Here is a 15,602-nt window from a genome sequence, read left to right as displayed (position 1 = left end):
TTGGGCACTCGAATCCCTCACACTGGAGCATCCCGTACCTTGAAGGCACTTCTAGGCTCTCCCATGTTAAGGTTCTTGTTGACTTATGTGTGGATCTACTCAACATCTAGAAGGAAAAGATTCATTAAGATTCCATTCCTTTTTTCAATGTTTATTGAAATAGGCAGATGGCTCGGGCCTCAGCGTACTGACGTGGGGTGATCGCAATGCTTGCACAGTGGTTACTAGAATCACCAAGCACATCAGTGGGGCACGGCTGAATTACTAAAGAACAGAATTTCATGGTCATCAGAGACTTTGCAGGTAGTTGAAAATATTATTAAGAGATTTCTCTGCAGTATGTACTGGGATGGTCTATGGTTATTTCCTACGTCAGTTTTGTGTGTTATTTTTATTCCTCTTTTTCTTTGAGCTGAGAAACCTCAAAATGAAAAATCCAAATACAGCACTGTTTAATAAGTCTCCTAAGACGCATACATGGCATAGGTCTTTTTAACATCTGCTTTGCAAGAATTACTTAACTGAAAGGATCTACTGATGTCTGAAACAACTTAAATAGTCAGATTCAGAATTTTTCACAAACCATTTTTAGTAGGGACACAGAGCACATTCAAGATGGGTCCACCAGCCACACGCAAACCTCGCCTTCCAGAGACGTGTGCGTGTTAAGTGATCAGGCAATCCAGCAAGGCTGGGGGATGGCACAAGCCCTCAGACCACCCAGTGATGCGCCTATCGGGATGAAGCTGCTCTGAAAAGGACCTTCTGTCATTTCACTCCTTCTCAAGTACGGAGTGAAGTAAACACGAAGTAAACACGAAGTAAACACGACATGTTAGTCCTAGTCCTTCAAGCAGGAGTACAGAAAAGAATGCAAATTCTGGGTTCTAGCCCAGCTTTTACTCCTACGGTTCTATTTTCCTCCGGGGCTCAAACTTCTCACAGAGTATTTATCTGGGACTTCTACATGAAATCTGTGAAGTTTTACCACAAAGAACTGTACTGACAGTCAGCCAGCTTCTTACAGTCTTTAGCGCTTTCTTCCCAACTTTCTTCGGACTCAAGAACCTAAAGACACTGGTACCAAAACCTGCCCACCGTGAGAGGCCACGAATCAAAATAACCAGAGCTTTGTTAGAGATTTCTGCTATTTCGGTTTCTTCATAAGTCAGGGCTTATATAAAAATACTGAAAGCGCTGCTGGCAAAAAACCAATTTGAGTAATAATTCTAATTTTGTGAAATTATGATGGTTCGAGTCAAAGTGTAGAGGTAAATAAAGTACATACTAATCTTTTGGTGCCATAAGAGCTCATCTGAATGGTCTTTTCAAAAGTCTCAGTTCCACCTGGGAGAGCAGGCAGAGAAGAAGGCACGGTTTTTTACCTGCACCGAGGTTGGTTGGCAGGAAAGCAGCCAAGCCCACAATCTTAAACTTCGTTCCCCAGATATTAGACGTGACCTGAGCAAGATAGTTGTGCTGTGGGAGGGAGCGGGGGGGGGGGGGGGGGAGGGGGAGAAAAAGGAAAAAAAATTATAATCTATTTTTATATCTTCTATTGATCACTTAGGAAGTAAGAATATTAACATTTTTGCTTAAAAAAGACACAGGTGGGTAATGTTGGAAATATTCACTCTCTGTATCATTCCACCATTTTTAAGACCAGAAGCTAACTGTAACATGCCAGGCACCTGTTTCTGAATCGTGGCTCATGGTGGCTCACTGAGCTGGGATTCTCAGGCTGGAAGTGAGGAACAGATGTGTCCCAGTGTGTCTGCACACGTGTAGGTTAAAAAGGCCACAAAGGCAATCTGGGCACATTTTTCTTCACCTCTCCTTTCCCAGTCACTGGACTAGAGGGGTTATACCTAGCTCTGGATCCATTTTTACCCTTGATATTTCTCCTGGAAACACTAGTTGCACTGATACCAGTATGTCCCCACACTACCCAATTACCTATTTTCTCATTCAATTCAATTAAGAAAAAATTTTTTTTTAATTACCAATATGCTTAAGCCATGAGTGTGTGTGTGTGTGCAAGAGCAATAACAAAGATGAATTAAAACCAGCTCCTCAAAGAGCTTATTACCTACTGGAGGATGTAAGGCATAAAGGAAGTCACTGAGAAATGTTGTAAACAAGATGCTTGGGGACCACTGTGGCTGAGCCAGGGAAAGAAGCCTTCACCACGGAGGCTGAGTTCTATCTGGAAGCATGCCGGCAGAAACAAGGGGAGGAGATGGAGAGGGTAAGCTGGGTCACCCCAGTGACCCAGGTACAGAAAAGGCACAAGCACAGAAAGAGGCCGGTCAACAGCGAGGCTGTGGCACTTGGAGGATGTTGCGGGGACCAGGATGGAGAGACGGGCAGCACAGACTGTGGGGCCACCACCAGGGATGGGCTGTTGTGGACACTGAGAGTCACCAAAGGGTCGGAAGTGGCTTGAGAGGGCAGAGGGAGGGTATGTCTCAACCAGAGCTGCCTGTGGAAAGACCCATGTGGCCATGGGGGTGTGTCTGAGGTGGAAAGGAGGTCCTGGGGATGTGGAGGTGTCGGGGCCTGCCTGAGGGCAGGGTGGTGAGGAGGGAGAACAGGGCTCTGGTTCTCTACGCCCCTTGTCTGGAACGACAGTGGCCAGCACGGAGACTGGGGTGGCGAGTGCAGGTGTGATGCACCGAGGGTTCAGCCACCGTCGGCCACACACTGAGGAGGGAGAGAAGGGCGGGGCAGCGATGCGTGGGACCGACCCGGGCCCCAGATGCTACCTGAGTGATGTCTTCAAAGGGAAACTCTCTTCGCGTCAGGCTGGGTGAGCCAATGGAGGGCTTGCGCATCGGCAACCGGGGAGACCTGGACATCTCCTGAGCAGCCCGGGACAGCTTGGGAGACTTCCGAGCCTCAATGTTGATCCTGTGGAGACAAGGCCAGGAGGGTCAGGCCCCACAGGCCGGGGAGGCACATGCTGCCTTGGCCCTCCCCTTCATGCTCTGGTGGCCACCACGGTGCTGTGTTCCCAGGGGCAAGGCCCCTTCATTTTCCAAGTCTCTGCCGCCTGCTTTTGCCTTGTGAGTATGAGGGAAGAAGAACAGAACTGTGTACCAAGTGATAGATACTTAAAAATACAGCGAGATTAGACCAAATCAAGTGATTCGTTTGTTTTTTTTAAAAAAAATTTTTTTTTTCAACGTTTTTTATTTATTTTTGGGACAGAGAGAGACAGAGCATGAACGGGGGAGGGGCAGAGAGAGAGGGAGACACAGAATCGGAACCAGGCTCCAGGCTCCGAGCCATCAGCCCAGAGCCCGACGCGGGGCTCGAACTCACGGACCGCGAGATCGTGACCTGGCTGAAGTCGGACACTTAACCGACGGCGCCACCCAGGCGCCCCTCAAGTGATTCATTTGTAAGGAACCTCAGAGAATTAACAGTGTTTCACTTTCTACTAACAGTAAGTTTAGAAATATCCACATGCCTCGTGCATGTGGGAAAATAGCAGGTGGGAAGAGACATATTTCACCCTAAGGCCAGATGATTTTACGATTCCTAACACAATGTCAGGATTTCAATGGTCTTTTCTAGCCTTTCACCAGCTGTGATATTTAAATCAAATCTGTGGGTCTACAGCTTTTCTGTTGTTTTCTGTTCCTACATTATATCTCTGGCCCTTAGTTCCTCTATTTATAACATGGGGACACGTGTTAATGCCAGCCTACCCCACAGAGAATGCTAGAAAAATGAGTATGTTAAGCTTGATGGCAATCAATAAAAAAAAAAAGCACTGAGCCTCAGAGGTACTGCCTGAGAGTGTGATACAATACCAGGGGCCCCGAAGCACAGGCAGACAGAGGCCCGAGCTGGTTACAGTTCTGTGTGAGGACTGTCTGGCCTTTGCAAGTAGGGGATTGGACACAGGGAAAGACAGAGGGAAGCAGGAGCAGCCTCAGGGAATGCCATATTCGGGCACTGTGAAAGGACATTTACAGGTGAAGGATTTGGTTGCTTATGTGTTGAATGTCCTCCCTTAATTAAGAGAAAAGCCGAAACACTGCAGAAGTGTAGAGAAGTTCACAGTTTTATTTGCAATTTTAACAAGCTCAGAATAAAGATGAAAAAATAAATTGCTTGAGCAACTGGATATCTATACAAGAAAAAGTCACCCCATACACAAAAATTAATCCAAGACTGAAGTACGAAAGCTAAAACTACAAAGTTTCTGGAAAAGAACAAAGGGATGTCTTCATGACCTAAGGGTACACAAAGATTTCCTAAACAGGATGCAAGAAGCACTAATCATAAAAGAAAAAATTCATATGACGTTAGCCATGTGGCACTCCATATCTCTGCCCAAAAACCCATAGCTAAAATGCATAAAGAATCTTACAACCTGGTAACAGAAAAACAACTCAATAAAAAATGGGCAACAGGCTTAACAGACACTTTAGAAAAGAAGATATCCAAATGGCCGATTAACATATGAAAAGCTGGGTGGCATCACCAATCACTAGAGATGTTAAGATAGCCCTACACACCCACCAGAATGGATAAAATTATTTTCTGACAAGGACAGTGCAATCGTGGGTGAAAACAGAAGTCTCACATACACTGCTGGCAGAACTCAGAATACTACAGGCACCTTGGAATACTGTTTGGCAGTTTCTGGGGAAGTTAAACATGTGCCATGGCCCCACGACTCCCCTACCCGAGACAGAGGAGCGCATGTGTCCGCAAAAAGTCTCATTACCAGAGGTCAATCAATGGGTAAATGGAATAAACAAACTATAGTATATTCATTACAATTGAAACCACAGAGCAAAAAAGAAAAACAAACTACTGATACACTTGACACCAATGGATCTCAGTCATTATGTTGAGCAAGAGTTAAAAAAAAAAAAAAAAAAGAAAAAGTATGTAATGTTTGATGCCATTTATATGAAATCCCAGAACAAGTAAAACTAGTCTGTGGTGACAGAAATTAGAACAGTGCTGACTCTGGGGAGTGGGTATCGAATGGGAAGGGGCACGAGGCACTTTTCGGGATGACTGAACGTTACCTTCAACTGGGCGGTAGATACACTGGTTTATCAACTGCACAGTAAATTATGTGCTTGAGATCTGGGCAGGTATGTTATCTGTACATAAATTCTATCTTAATTTTGTACAGTATCACAGAATTTTAGAGCTAAAGAGATCTCAGTGAAGCTCTGCCCCACCCTTTAGCTTCCGTAAATAAGGATACTGGAATCCAGGTCACAGATTCATTCAAGGTTATATAGCCTTCAGTAGTGGAGTCAGAGCAGGGGGGCTCTTATCTAAGACCCCACAGGCCCTTGTGTCTACTCTTAGCTTTTTGCCACTCTATGGGACAAACCTTTAGGATCTAAAATTTTTTACATTTACGATTTATATCCAATCACAGCATTATAGGTATTTAACTTGGCATTCTCCTCAACACATTATAGTACATTCCCTGTAAAACCTTTTCCTTACTTTTCTCAAACTAGAAGAACAAACAAGTAAGCCAGGGAGCTACGGCCACCCCATGCCATCCACCATCAGTGCTAACCCTTAGAAGGTCTGAAAGTTGAGAAAAACTCCTACTGGATGGATTTCTTCTACCCAGAGGAAAGAAGAAAGGAAAGCTGTAATTATTGAGGGCGTATCTTCCAGATGAAAGGCAGGGATGCCCTCTTGCTGGGCTCTTCTGGTGTAGGTTTCAATGGAATTCAGCTGCAGACACAACACAGACATACCTCCAGAGGCACAAAAGAGGAAGAACACCCCTAAAGAGCGAGATTACCTTGGGAGTTTGGGTGATTTGCTAGCTCGGGAGATTTTGGGGGATTTCTTGGCAGCCCAGTCGTCACTCAGTTCAATGTCACTGGAGTCTGAGCAGTTACAGCTGTCGAGCATGGCGGAGATCAAGCTGTTGCCGTAGATTTCATCTGGGGAGACACAACCAGAAGACTCTGGGAAGTGGTATCAGACCCTAACAAGGATCACTACTACTGGAAACTATGGGACAGACCGACTCTACAAGCCAGCATTTAAGTCGAGAGTTTGAAATAGAAAGGACCAGAGCATGGTTTCCTTTCTACGTTTTTATGCTATTACATTTTCTAAGCAAAAGGAGGCAATTACTTCTACTGTTATCAAAGTGGACATGGAATTTTCATGCCTCTGTAATACATAAAACAGTTCTGCAGTGTTTACCAGGCCAAAAGCTGGAACGTCCCATCACACCAGGTATCTGTGTTCGTACGAGTTTGCAGGCAGCCTGGGGACCTGGGCCGAGCAAGGGGCTTGCTGCCCCAAGAACCTGCTTCTGACCCGGGCCCTGTGATGGCCTCTTCTGGTTCCACGCCTGCTCTGGACTAGAGACCTGACAGAGTCAGCTCCACTGCAGGGGTTCCCAGTTTAGTTGGCCCGCTTCGAGTAGCAGCTGGAAGGAATGCCTGTGCATGAGGCCTGTCAGTGGCGGGCCTGGGCTCTGCTGAGGGTGCCTGGACAGAAGCTGCTAGAGATAATTTTCACAACCGGCCACCAGGCAGAAATTAGAGGTCCTAAGGCAGAAGCCGGTGTGCACAGAGGTTGGGCCATCACAAAACTGCAGAGTAGATGGAGGTCATATCGGACACCTTCCTCGAAATCTTTTCTCCTTTGCTGCCTTCCTCTCACCCCTCACATCCCTTCACTCCCCAAACGCTGCTCTACCCTCACTGCAGGTAGCCCATCTTCAAAATCACTTTGTTTTGCTGACAAAAAGCCTCATTCCCTCAAGGCTCCAAGAACCTTGCCAGGTAATAAAAAAGCTGAATTGTCCAACTGCAATGAAATGATTGATAGAATCTGAGTGATTTTATCATTCAAAAAAGCTGTTTACATTTGAAAGGATGAGTGTGTTAATATAAACTAATCTCTAGTGTTTCTGAACATATGGAGGGGACATCTGTGAACAGGGGCCTCTCGGAGGCCACTGGAAGCAGAGTATGCTGTCTGGCATGCACGCTACCTGGAAGCAGGCTGACTGAGGCCCAGTCTGTGTGCCCACATCACCCTCTTCTTACACTACCTCCTCATCAGAAGGCGTGACTCGTGAACACAGCAAGCTAGACTGGTGTGCATCTGAGTTCGATCAAATAAAGAGGCTTCACTCACAGGCCTTGAGCAGCGCTTTCCATTACTTAAGTTAGGAGTCACTTAGCCAGAGGAAGCTTGGCCCTGACTCACATGGGCATGGAAACCCCCAGAAGGTTTCTGTGTGCTCATGAGCACAGGGCCAGTTCACTGACTGAGGAAACTCAGTAATGTGTTGTCCACTCAGCTCCTGACCTGCTTGCTAATCCAAGATTTCACAGTTGGCTATATGTCATAACATTTGCTTTTTTCCTTTACTCATGTCTTAATCCATTTGGGCTGCTATAACAAAATGCCAGACTGGGTGGCTTATCAACAACAGAAATTTATGTCTCAGTTCTGGAGGCTGGAGGTCCAAGGTCAGGGTGCCAGTGTGATCAGGTTCTGGTAAGGACTCTCTGCTTGGCCTGTAGTCGGCCACCCTCTCACTGTGTCCACACATGGCCTTTCCTTAGTGTGTGCGTGTGGCGAGAGAGAGCTCTCTCCCTTTCCTTACAAGGCCATCAATCCTATTGAGATTCCGCCCTCACAGCCTCATTGAACCTTAATCACCCTCTAAAAGCCATATCTCCAAATATAGTAACAATGGGAGTAAGGGTTCAACATGTGAATTTCAGGGGGACAGAATTCCACCTGTAGTAAGCTCTAACTAAAGATTCCTTTAAAAAATTTGGGGATTTATGCTAAAAAAAAAATGCTCTCACGCATTTTTAATTCTCAATTATAAAAATACACACTGGTAATTTTGAGGAGTGTGTTTGTTAGGTTGCCTGGAGAGCATTTACAACAGCATGCATGAGCTTTGGAGTACAACTCCCACCTGGGCACTGGACTTGGGGGACTTGGCCCAGACCTGCTGAATGAAGCTAAGGGGCAGGCCTGGCAGCCTGCTTTTAGGGAAGTGCCTCAGGTGACCTGCAGGGAGGTGGCCCGTGGACCACATTCTGAGAAACAATGATGTGCAGGCTTGAAAGAGTTAATCAGCTCGTGAGAAATTCTAGGCTTCCCAAAGTTGGGAATCTTTTCCTCCTCTGTACCAGTCTGCGTATACCATTTGGTTGGCCATTAGTCATATTCTGCCTTGTGACACATCTTCTATTCCTGTCTTGAGGTATTAAAATCTTGATGTTTTGGGGCACCTGGGTGGCTCAGTGGGTTAAACTGCCCACTCTTGAATTCTGGCTCAGGTCACGATCTCACAGTTTGTGAGTTCGAGCCCTGCATCGGGCTCTGTGCTCACGGGGCAGACAGAGCCTGCCTGGGATTCCCTCCTCTCCTCTCTCTCTGCTCCTCCCATTTTTTCTCTCTCTCTTTCTCTGTCTCTCAAAAATAAATAAAAATGTTAAAAAAATTAGAAATAAATAAATAAAATCTTGATGTTTTTCCTGAACTTTCCAAGCGTTAAGTTGTCTTGCCACCCAAAGGGGTTTATAAACTTCCCGAAAGCAGAGATGCCCCGGCGTTACCCACAACCACAGGAGATTCAAAGATGACAGAGAGGGCAGTGAATACATACTGTTGATGTGCTATGCTTTATAACTTTTCGATTTGGTTAATTACAAAAATAAAGCACCTTATTCCCCAGAGGACTGCTAGCACTTGAGCCCATCTGTGCACAGCACGAGCTGAGGGATGGGAACAGTCCGCAGAAGCAGCTGTTGGGCCAGTGGTCTGCCCCCCGGCCTCGGTGCCCCATGGTACCCCTGCCTGCTTCTTCTGCCTGATTTTTAGTGGGCATTTATGCACGTGGGGGCAGAAGCAAGCGCTTCAGGTCAGCTCCCTTCAACGTTCCATCTCAGTACAGGTTTTATAAACTTGTACACACGGCAGGGAGCCTCAGGGACAATGACCCTGCGGTGTGCGCCTTCCACAGCCCGCCCACTTTGGGCACTGCTCCTCTCCCTTCCCCTGAAGCCACAGCTTCTGCGATGCCCACTGCCCTCCTGCCCTCCTCACTTCGCCTTCCTTCCTTCTGAATCTTCTCCCTCCTCTCCGCCTGCCTCCCTACCAGCCTCCAGTTCTTCCACTCACCTTCCCTGCTCTTGGTGCTCATTCACTGCATGAACCAAAAGACAAAAAAATGGACCAATACCTACTGTTTCAAAGTACGGTCCTACTGCTCTCAACTTTACACGGTAACACAGACGGCAGAGCATGGCCACAGACGCTGCATGAATCATGGAGGGCACACAGAGGGGGAGAGGGGGGGCAGCTGTGTGAACTATCGGAGCGGGCAAGCACGTCAGGCTGAAGACGCTCACTGCGCCGTGACACCAGCGCATCCCAGGGCTTCAGGGACACGAGGGGCAGAGGCCAGTCTGATGGGTGGGAGAGGGAGCGGGGCTGGGGAAGTGGAGAGGATGAGTGTGCACCCATCAAACAAATCCCTTTCGACTTGTCCTCTCAAGGTCAGGCACTGAGTTCCCTCCGTCCAGGCCCTCGGGACTCCGCGGGGGAGGTGGGGGAGACAAGACACCGGCAGCCCAACTGACAAGTGACTGGCAGGGAAGGCAGTGTTTCTCCCGCTGTTGCAGGTGACGAGCAGGATTTCACAGGGGGGCAGTGGAACATCTGAGCTGGCGTTACTGCCGGTGGGGCGTGTGGGCCTCACAGTCACTAGCTTAGGACACTGGGCAAGTGTCCATAGTGCAAAGAGAAACAGCAAAGTTCCTTGGCTCTGGAGGCTCACAGTGTAGGACCCCAGAGGAAGCATGCAGCGAGCACCTCGAGTACACCAACTGAGTAATGAAGATCAATACAGGGGAGAGTTTTCAGAAAGGCAGAGTGATTCATCATGCCAAAATCTTTACGGATGAGCAAGGAATTTTCCTTGGTAACCAGCTAAAAAGCGGTTAATGGTGGATTAGTAAGGAGCAGAAGGAAGATTCTAGTAGGAGGCTGAGGAGTAGGCTGAAGGTTTGAAGATTTTAATTCCATCATTCGCTCTGGGAGACAGAGATGTACCTCACGATGATTTTCAGCTTGTCTCAGCAGTACATTAAGGCCCTCGATAATGCCTGATAATAACTAAAAGAGGAACCTATTATTCCCAAAAAGCCTGTGCCAGCCTCCCCCAGACAGCGAGTTACGTTCCCTCGATCCACGGCCCCGAGCAAGCAAAGTCTTACGGGTGCTGTTAAAAACCCACCGGAAAGTACATTTAAAGAATCATTAGCTTCAATACAATTTTGGAAATGGAGCAGCTTCAAGGATGTTCCACGCTAGCCAAAACACAGGCCCACATTTCTTAAGTAAGCATTAACTTTGCACGGGCTGTCAGGAACACGAGTCCTCAACCACACCCGAAAACAGGGTGTGGAGGCCCACCTGATTTGCTATCTGTCCGGGGGTCCATGATGACAAACTCTGGCCGCAGCTTGCTGATGCGTCGCCCCTTGAGGATGGGCACAAGCCCGCCCAGGTACTCCAGGTAGAGGGTGTAGCACGGGCCGCCCACCTCCGGGTCGTCCTCTGTGCGCTTCATGGTGCAGTGCAGACGCTCGTTGCCAGCCGAGGGGTAGCTGACAAAGTCTCGCATGTTGTTGGGGTCTGGAATTGGGGGCTGGAGGCAGGACATGGAAAGAAAAGAGTACAGACAGCACTGATTACTCCAACAGAGCACTGGCTGATAGCTCAGGGAGTGTTAACCGTGTGATGGAGAGCAGCCACTCTCAACTGTGGGTGCACGTAAGGATCTCCTGGAGCTTTAAAAAATACCTAAGCTAGGATCCCACCTCAAGCAATGAAACTGGATTCTCTGGGGGGTGGGCCTGGGCATGTGCATTTTCTAAAAACTCCCCATGTGATTTTAATGTGCAGCTAGGGTTGAGAATCACTGGTTCACAACCAAGATCATTAAGCAACTTGAAAAAACATCCCAACAGATTCTAAAACTGGTATTTTAAGAAAAAAGTAACCTCGAACAAGTCAATCTGATACTTAGAAGCAGAGCTAGGATACAAAAAAGGGAACACGGAAAATAATGTAAGGTGCCGAGGCCTGAGGTTAGGAGGAAAGCCACACTTGACTAGCAACTGGCAGATACAGTCCACACACCACCAATATACGGACTAATTCTCGAGTTGCAATCAATATAAAGGACAAGTGACAGCGAGTGCTGGATGGAGGTCGCCCCTCCTCAGCGCAGTAATTCAATCCTCAGGACAGGGTTCACTCTGACCATTCCCGTAACTAGTGACGGAGCAAGCTACTCAAACTTCCAGGAACGTGTTTCTTGCTTTTCTGAAGCACCTGCCAGGAAGTGAGGATTGAACCAAGCAGACAGATGAGCAGGATGGCACGGCAGTCAAGCTCCCAATACCGCCTCTGCCACAAGAAAGCTTACGCCCCTCACACAAGGCAAGTCTCTGGTGGACGCTTCTCGTGCCAGGGACAGACTGCACTTGCAAGAATCCGTCACCTGGATACTCTCGCCGAGGAGCAGACGTGGCTTTTGCGCTCCTGCTCTGGGAATCTCACCTGCCCTCCGGGAGCAGGCAGGCAGCCAGCATGGGGGAGGAAGAGAAGGGAGGGTGGACGGGCTTTACCTTGATGGTGGGGATGAAGGCGGTAGAGAGGTAGGAGCAAAGGCGGGGGGGCAGGGTCAGCTTGCTGACGTCCTTGTCTTCTCGCAGGGCGCTGGCGATGGCCTGCTGGCACAGCAGCTGCAGGCTGGACACGCGGTGCTCCACGCGCACCACGTACAGGGCTGGTCCTGAAGCCATCAGCAGCCGCGAGTCCCGATGTCCCCAGCAGATGGAGACAATGGGGCGCTGCAGGAAGTGAGGGAGGCTATACTTAGGCTTCTGCTCTTGTGGTAAGAAGACGATGCAAGCGTGTCTCAAGTAAAATAAAGTGACTGAATAGTTTTTGAGAATATTGGTTTTAAAAAGCACAATAGATAATGAAATACTACATTACACAAATTCAGTATTTTCATTGGAAAGTAGTCAGATCCCCAGGCCAGAACACAAGGCACTGACTGGAATAGTTCTGTGAAGTTCTTTCACATGTATTATCTCATTTAATTTGGTACCGTAAAACCTAACTTAGCTCTAATGTCTCTGCCAGAAGATGCAATTAGTCTGGGGAACAGTAAGACACCTTCCTTACTGAAACTCTCGTTATCTGGATCCCTAAGAAATTGATGGTAGTTCCTGTGGCTTGAGGCAGTGGCAAGGAGGTAGAGCAGATAGCATTTTTGTCCCCCTTTTGTCCCAACAAGGAGCATTTTAGCGTCAAATCAACACTGGGCCTGGGGTCATGTACCGTGTGGCCTGGGGACCATCATACAATCCCGGGAAGCCTCTCGTGTTGTCACGAGTAAAGCGGGAGCTGTGAGGACAGAAAGAGAGGCAAGATGCCGAAGGTGCTTCTGGGTGGAACCGGTCACAGGTTATAACCCGCAGGCACTGAATCACTGTCACCCTCAGCAGCCCTGGAGCTAAGGAAAGCTAAAAGCTATGTGGAAAGAGGACCCAGTTTCTGCGGTGGCCACTCCGGGGCGTTGTGGACACCACTGCTTTGAACAGGCAGGATGAAATCCAAAGATGCAAGTCAGTGACTAGTTATATTGGAAAAAAAAAAAAAAAAAAATCCAAGGCTCGGGGGCGCCAGCCAGGATCAACCAAGGAAGAAGGGAAATGGCAGAGGGCTGTGACGGCAAAGCCACAGGAGAATCTGTTCATTCCTGTCCAGCTGGATGGGGCTCTAACTTAGTGAGGTCTTGAGGGGTTTCAAAGATCAGAAGTGGGGATATCAGATCTATTACAGGAATGACAGGAACAGAATTTTCACACTTCAGTGACAAATATCAAGATAAAAGGAACAGATTAAGACACCTGCTTAAAATAGCCTCCAGGGTCAGCTAATCCGGGTTTCAACTTCAAAACAAAATGCAAGGCTGAAGATACTCCTTCTTTTATTTCCATCTCTGTGAGCCCAGGCAGCCGTGGGGTGGGAACCTAGAACTCAAGTGCGCGGGCCTCCAGAGTACTTCTAAAATACGCCTCCTTACAAGAGGATCCCACACCCGGGGCCGACTCCATACAGGGGCCTGTTAACTTAGAGTAAGCCATAATCAGTACTAAAGACAAAGCAGAGAAGGCATAAAAATTACACAAAAATTCCTTTGCTATCATTAATCCCTGTCCCCTCTGTCCTTCTGGTTTCTGCTTTTCATGGTAACAGTTCATTACATGTTTTGGGAGGATCTTACATAAAATTACCATTATGATAAGTATGTATCGCTTATCCCTTTGTACAAATGAACTTAAGCCACTTATACAGACTTTCAACGTGGATAAAAATTCTCTCTCTGGGCAGCCTTGGGTGGCTCAGTCGGTTAAGCGTCTGACTTCAGCTCAGGTCATGATCTCACGGTGTGTGGGTTTGAGCCCCGCATCGGGCTCTGTGCTGATAGCTTAGAGCCTAGAGCCTGCTTCACCTTCTGTGTCTCCCTCTCTCTCTCTTTCTCAAAATAAACATTAAAAAAATGATCTCTCTTACATCTTAATTAAGTACATATAACATCTCATTTAATCCTTTCAATTCTACCATGTAGGTATCGTTATTCCTATTTAACAGGTGAGGAAACTGAAGCTCAGAGAGGCTACTTGGTTGCAGCTAATACACTGAGCTACAATTCTCACCCATTTCCTCTCAACTCCACAGCTTATGCTCACCTACCACAAGATGCTGCCTCCTCTCTGTTAGCGTATGGATATAACCACCTAAAGAATGTATAATGTCCCACTAACAAACTTAATAAAATAAGAAAGAGAAATAAAGAGAATGTGCCTGTCACTTATTTTTATAGCATATACTCCCTGTAAGATGTAAAGTAGCAAAATAAATACTGGTACCTTTCCATACTAAATTTTAAGGCTATATTAGAAAAATAAAGAAGCATTTACAGATAGAGCTGATCCTCTTGTCTGAAGGTTTTGAGATCTCCCTGATGTGGGGAACTGATTATTGTAATTCCTACTGAATGGGGGAGGCTTGGCGGTAGGGACATGACCTCAGGATACCCTTAAGTCCTATACACCAGGAGAAAGACTATACTGTGTATTGAAAGCTGCTAAGAGACTATATCTTAAACGTTCTTCCCACAAAAAAGAAATGGTAATTGTGTGCCGTGATGGAGGTGCCAGTGAACCTTACGATGGCAATTCTATTATAATATACAAGTGTATCAAATCCACACTTGTGTACTCTAATTTACACAACATTCATGTCACCTATATCTCAATAGAGCTGAAAATAAACAAATAAAGAGGAAACCACACACAAAATCCTTTTATACCCTTTTGAATACTTTATACTTTTTTAAATATGTCATCTTATTTTTTTAATGTCTCATTTCCTTCTGGTGCTGATTTTCCTGTGCTGTTTATGGGTACTTCAGCCTACAAAACCCTCCCTACAAACGTTCTGTTGTTTTGGAAACAGTGAGACTCAAGGCGCACATGCCACAGATGTGGGGTGGGGGTGTCTTGATTCAGCTGCCCCCCATCCCTGAGGATCAGGGGTGCCAGCAGAGCATGAATCCACTGCCTGCCCACAGAGCGCCATCTTCCCTAAGAATTGCCCACCTACCAGGATGGGCTGCAGCAGAAGAGAAACGTACCAAATGTTTAATCCCAATAAACCCGGGAACAGATACGGGTGCACACTAAGACAACTCCCACAGATTAATGCTTTTGAACAGTTGCTGTCTGCTAGGGAAAAACTCAGCTGTAAATCTGCAGACTTAATCTCTCTCAAATCACACAAAATGACTATTTTTAGAACTGATGGCCAGAATTGTGAAGTTGGTAACATTCAAATCTTAATTTGTGTGGGCAAGTTCACATACTTCGCATGTCTAAATCCAAAGCAAAAGGACAAGAACGTGAGCTACATTTCGGGGAGCATCAGTGTAGTAGAAATCTAGGGCTCCGGTGAGTTGATGAAACAAGGAGAGGTATTAGCTGGAGAGAGATGCTATTTGTATGGAGGTCTGGTGAGTGGTTAACGCACAGTCAAGTTGACCACTTGAGGACCTGCCTGTCTCGCTGTCTGATGCCGATCCACGTGAGGGAGGCAAGTGAGTCTGCTCCTCTTCTGTCCTTGGCTATAGCACAGGGACTTTATTAGTAAATGGTCAGTTTCAGCTCCTTCTGGCACATGAAGACACGCCACACACTCGCGAGCCTCACCTCCCGCTGCCCACGAAGCACACCGCACACTCATCTGGGCATCTGTTCATCTACTGTGCTGCCAGTCAGTCATCCAGTTAGCTGTCTGTCAAATGTTTACAATGGGCCACACACATTCCAAGAGGGCAGAATAAAACAAAATCCCTGCCCTCATGGAGCTGACACTGTGAGGTAGGACAGGAAGAGAGATGCACATCTTAGTCTCTCTGATGGAGAGTACCTGACCATGCTGATCATGTCAGGATAGGGGCCTTGAGAAAGAGCAAG

The 15,602-nt window shown here is 47.1% G+C and overlaps 1 protein-coding gene across 6 annotated transcripts in view; it reads right to left on the bottom strand.

The window, feature by feature from the left end:
* TULP4 (TUB like protein 4) overlaps positions 1–15,602 on the bottom strand; it is a 260,270-nt gene that overhangs the window by 30,425 nt on the left and 214,243 nt on the right. For all 6 annotated transcript variants that reach the window (XR_007152147.1, XR_007152148.1, XM_047858551.1 and 3 more), the window contains 5 exons: positions 11,682–11,906; positions 10,462–10,696; positions 5,798–5,942; positions 2,766–2,910; positions 1,386–1,479 (listed from right to left, as the gene is read on the bottom strand). Coding sequence is in view for 4 of the 6 variants with exons in the window: in XM_047858551.1 (XP_047714507.1) it covers positions 1,386–1,479; positions 2,766–2,910; positions 5,798–5,942; positions 10,462–10,696; positions 11,682–11,906 (844 nt within the window). In the remaining 2 variants the exon portion in view is untranslated. The remainder of the gene's footprint in view (positions 1–1,385; positions 1,480–2,765; positions 2,911–5,797; positions 5,943–10,461; positions 10,697–11,681; positions 11,907–15,602) is intronic.

This window comes from Prionailurus viverrinus, chromosome B2 (assembly GCF_022837055.1).
Source record: "Prionailurus viverrinus isolate Anna chromosome B2, UM_Priviv_1.0, whole genome shotgun sequence".
Taxonomy (NCBI): domain Eukaryota; kingdom Metazoa; phylum Chordata; class Mammalia; order Carnivora; family Felidae; genus Prionailurus; species Prionailurus viverrinus.
The sequence above is the reverse complement of the archived record's forward strand: the minus strand, read 5'-3'. Positions and strand labels throughout refer to the sequence as shown.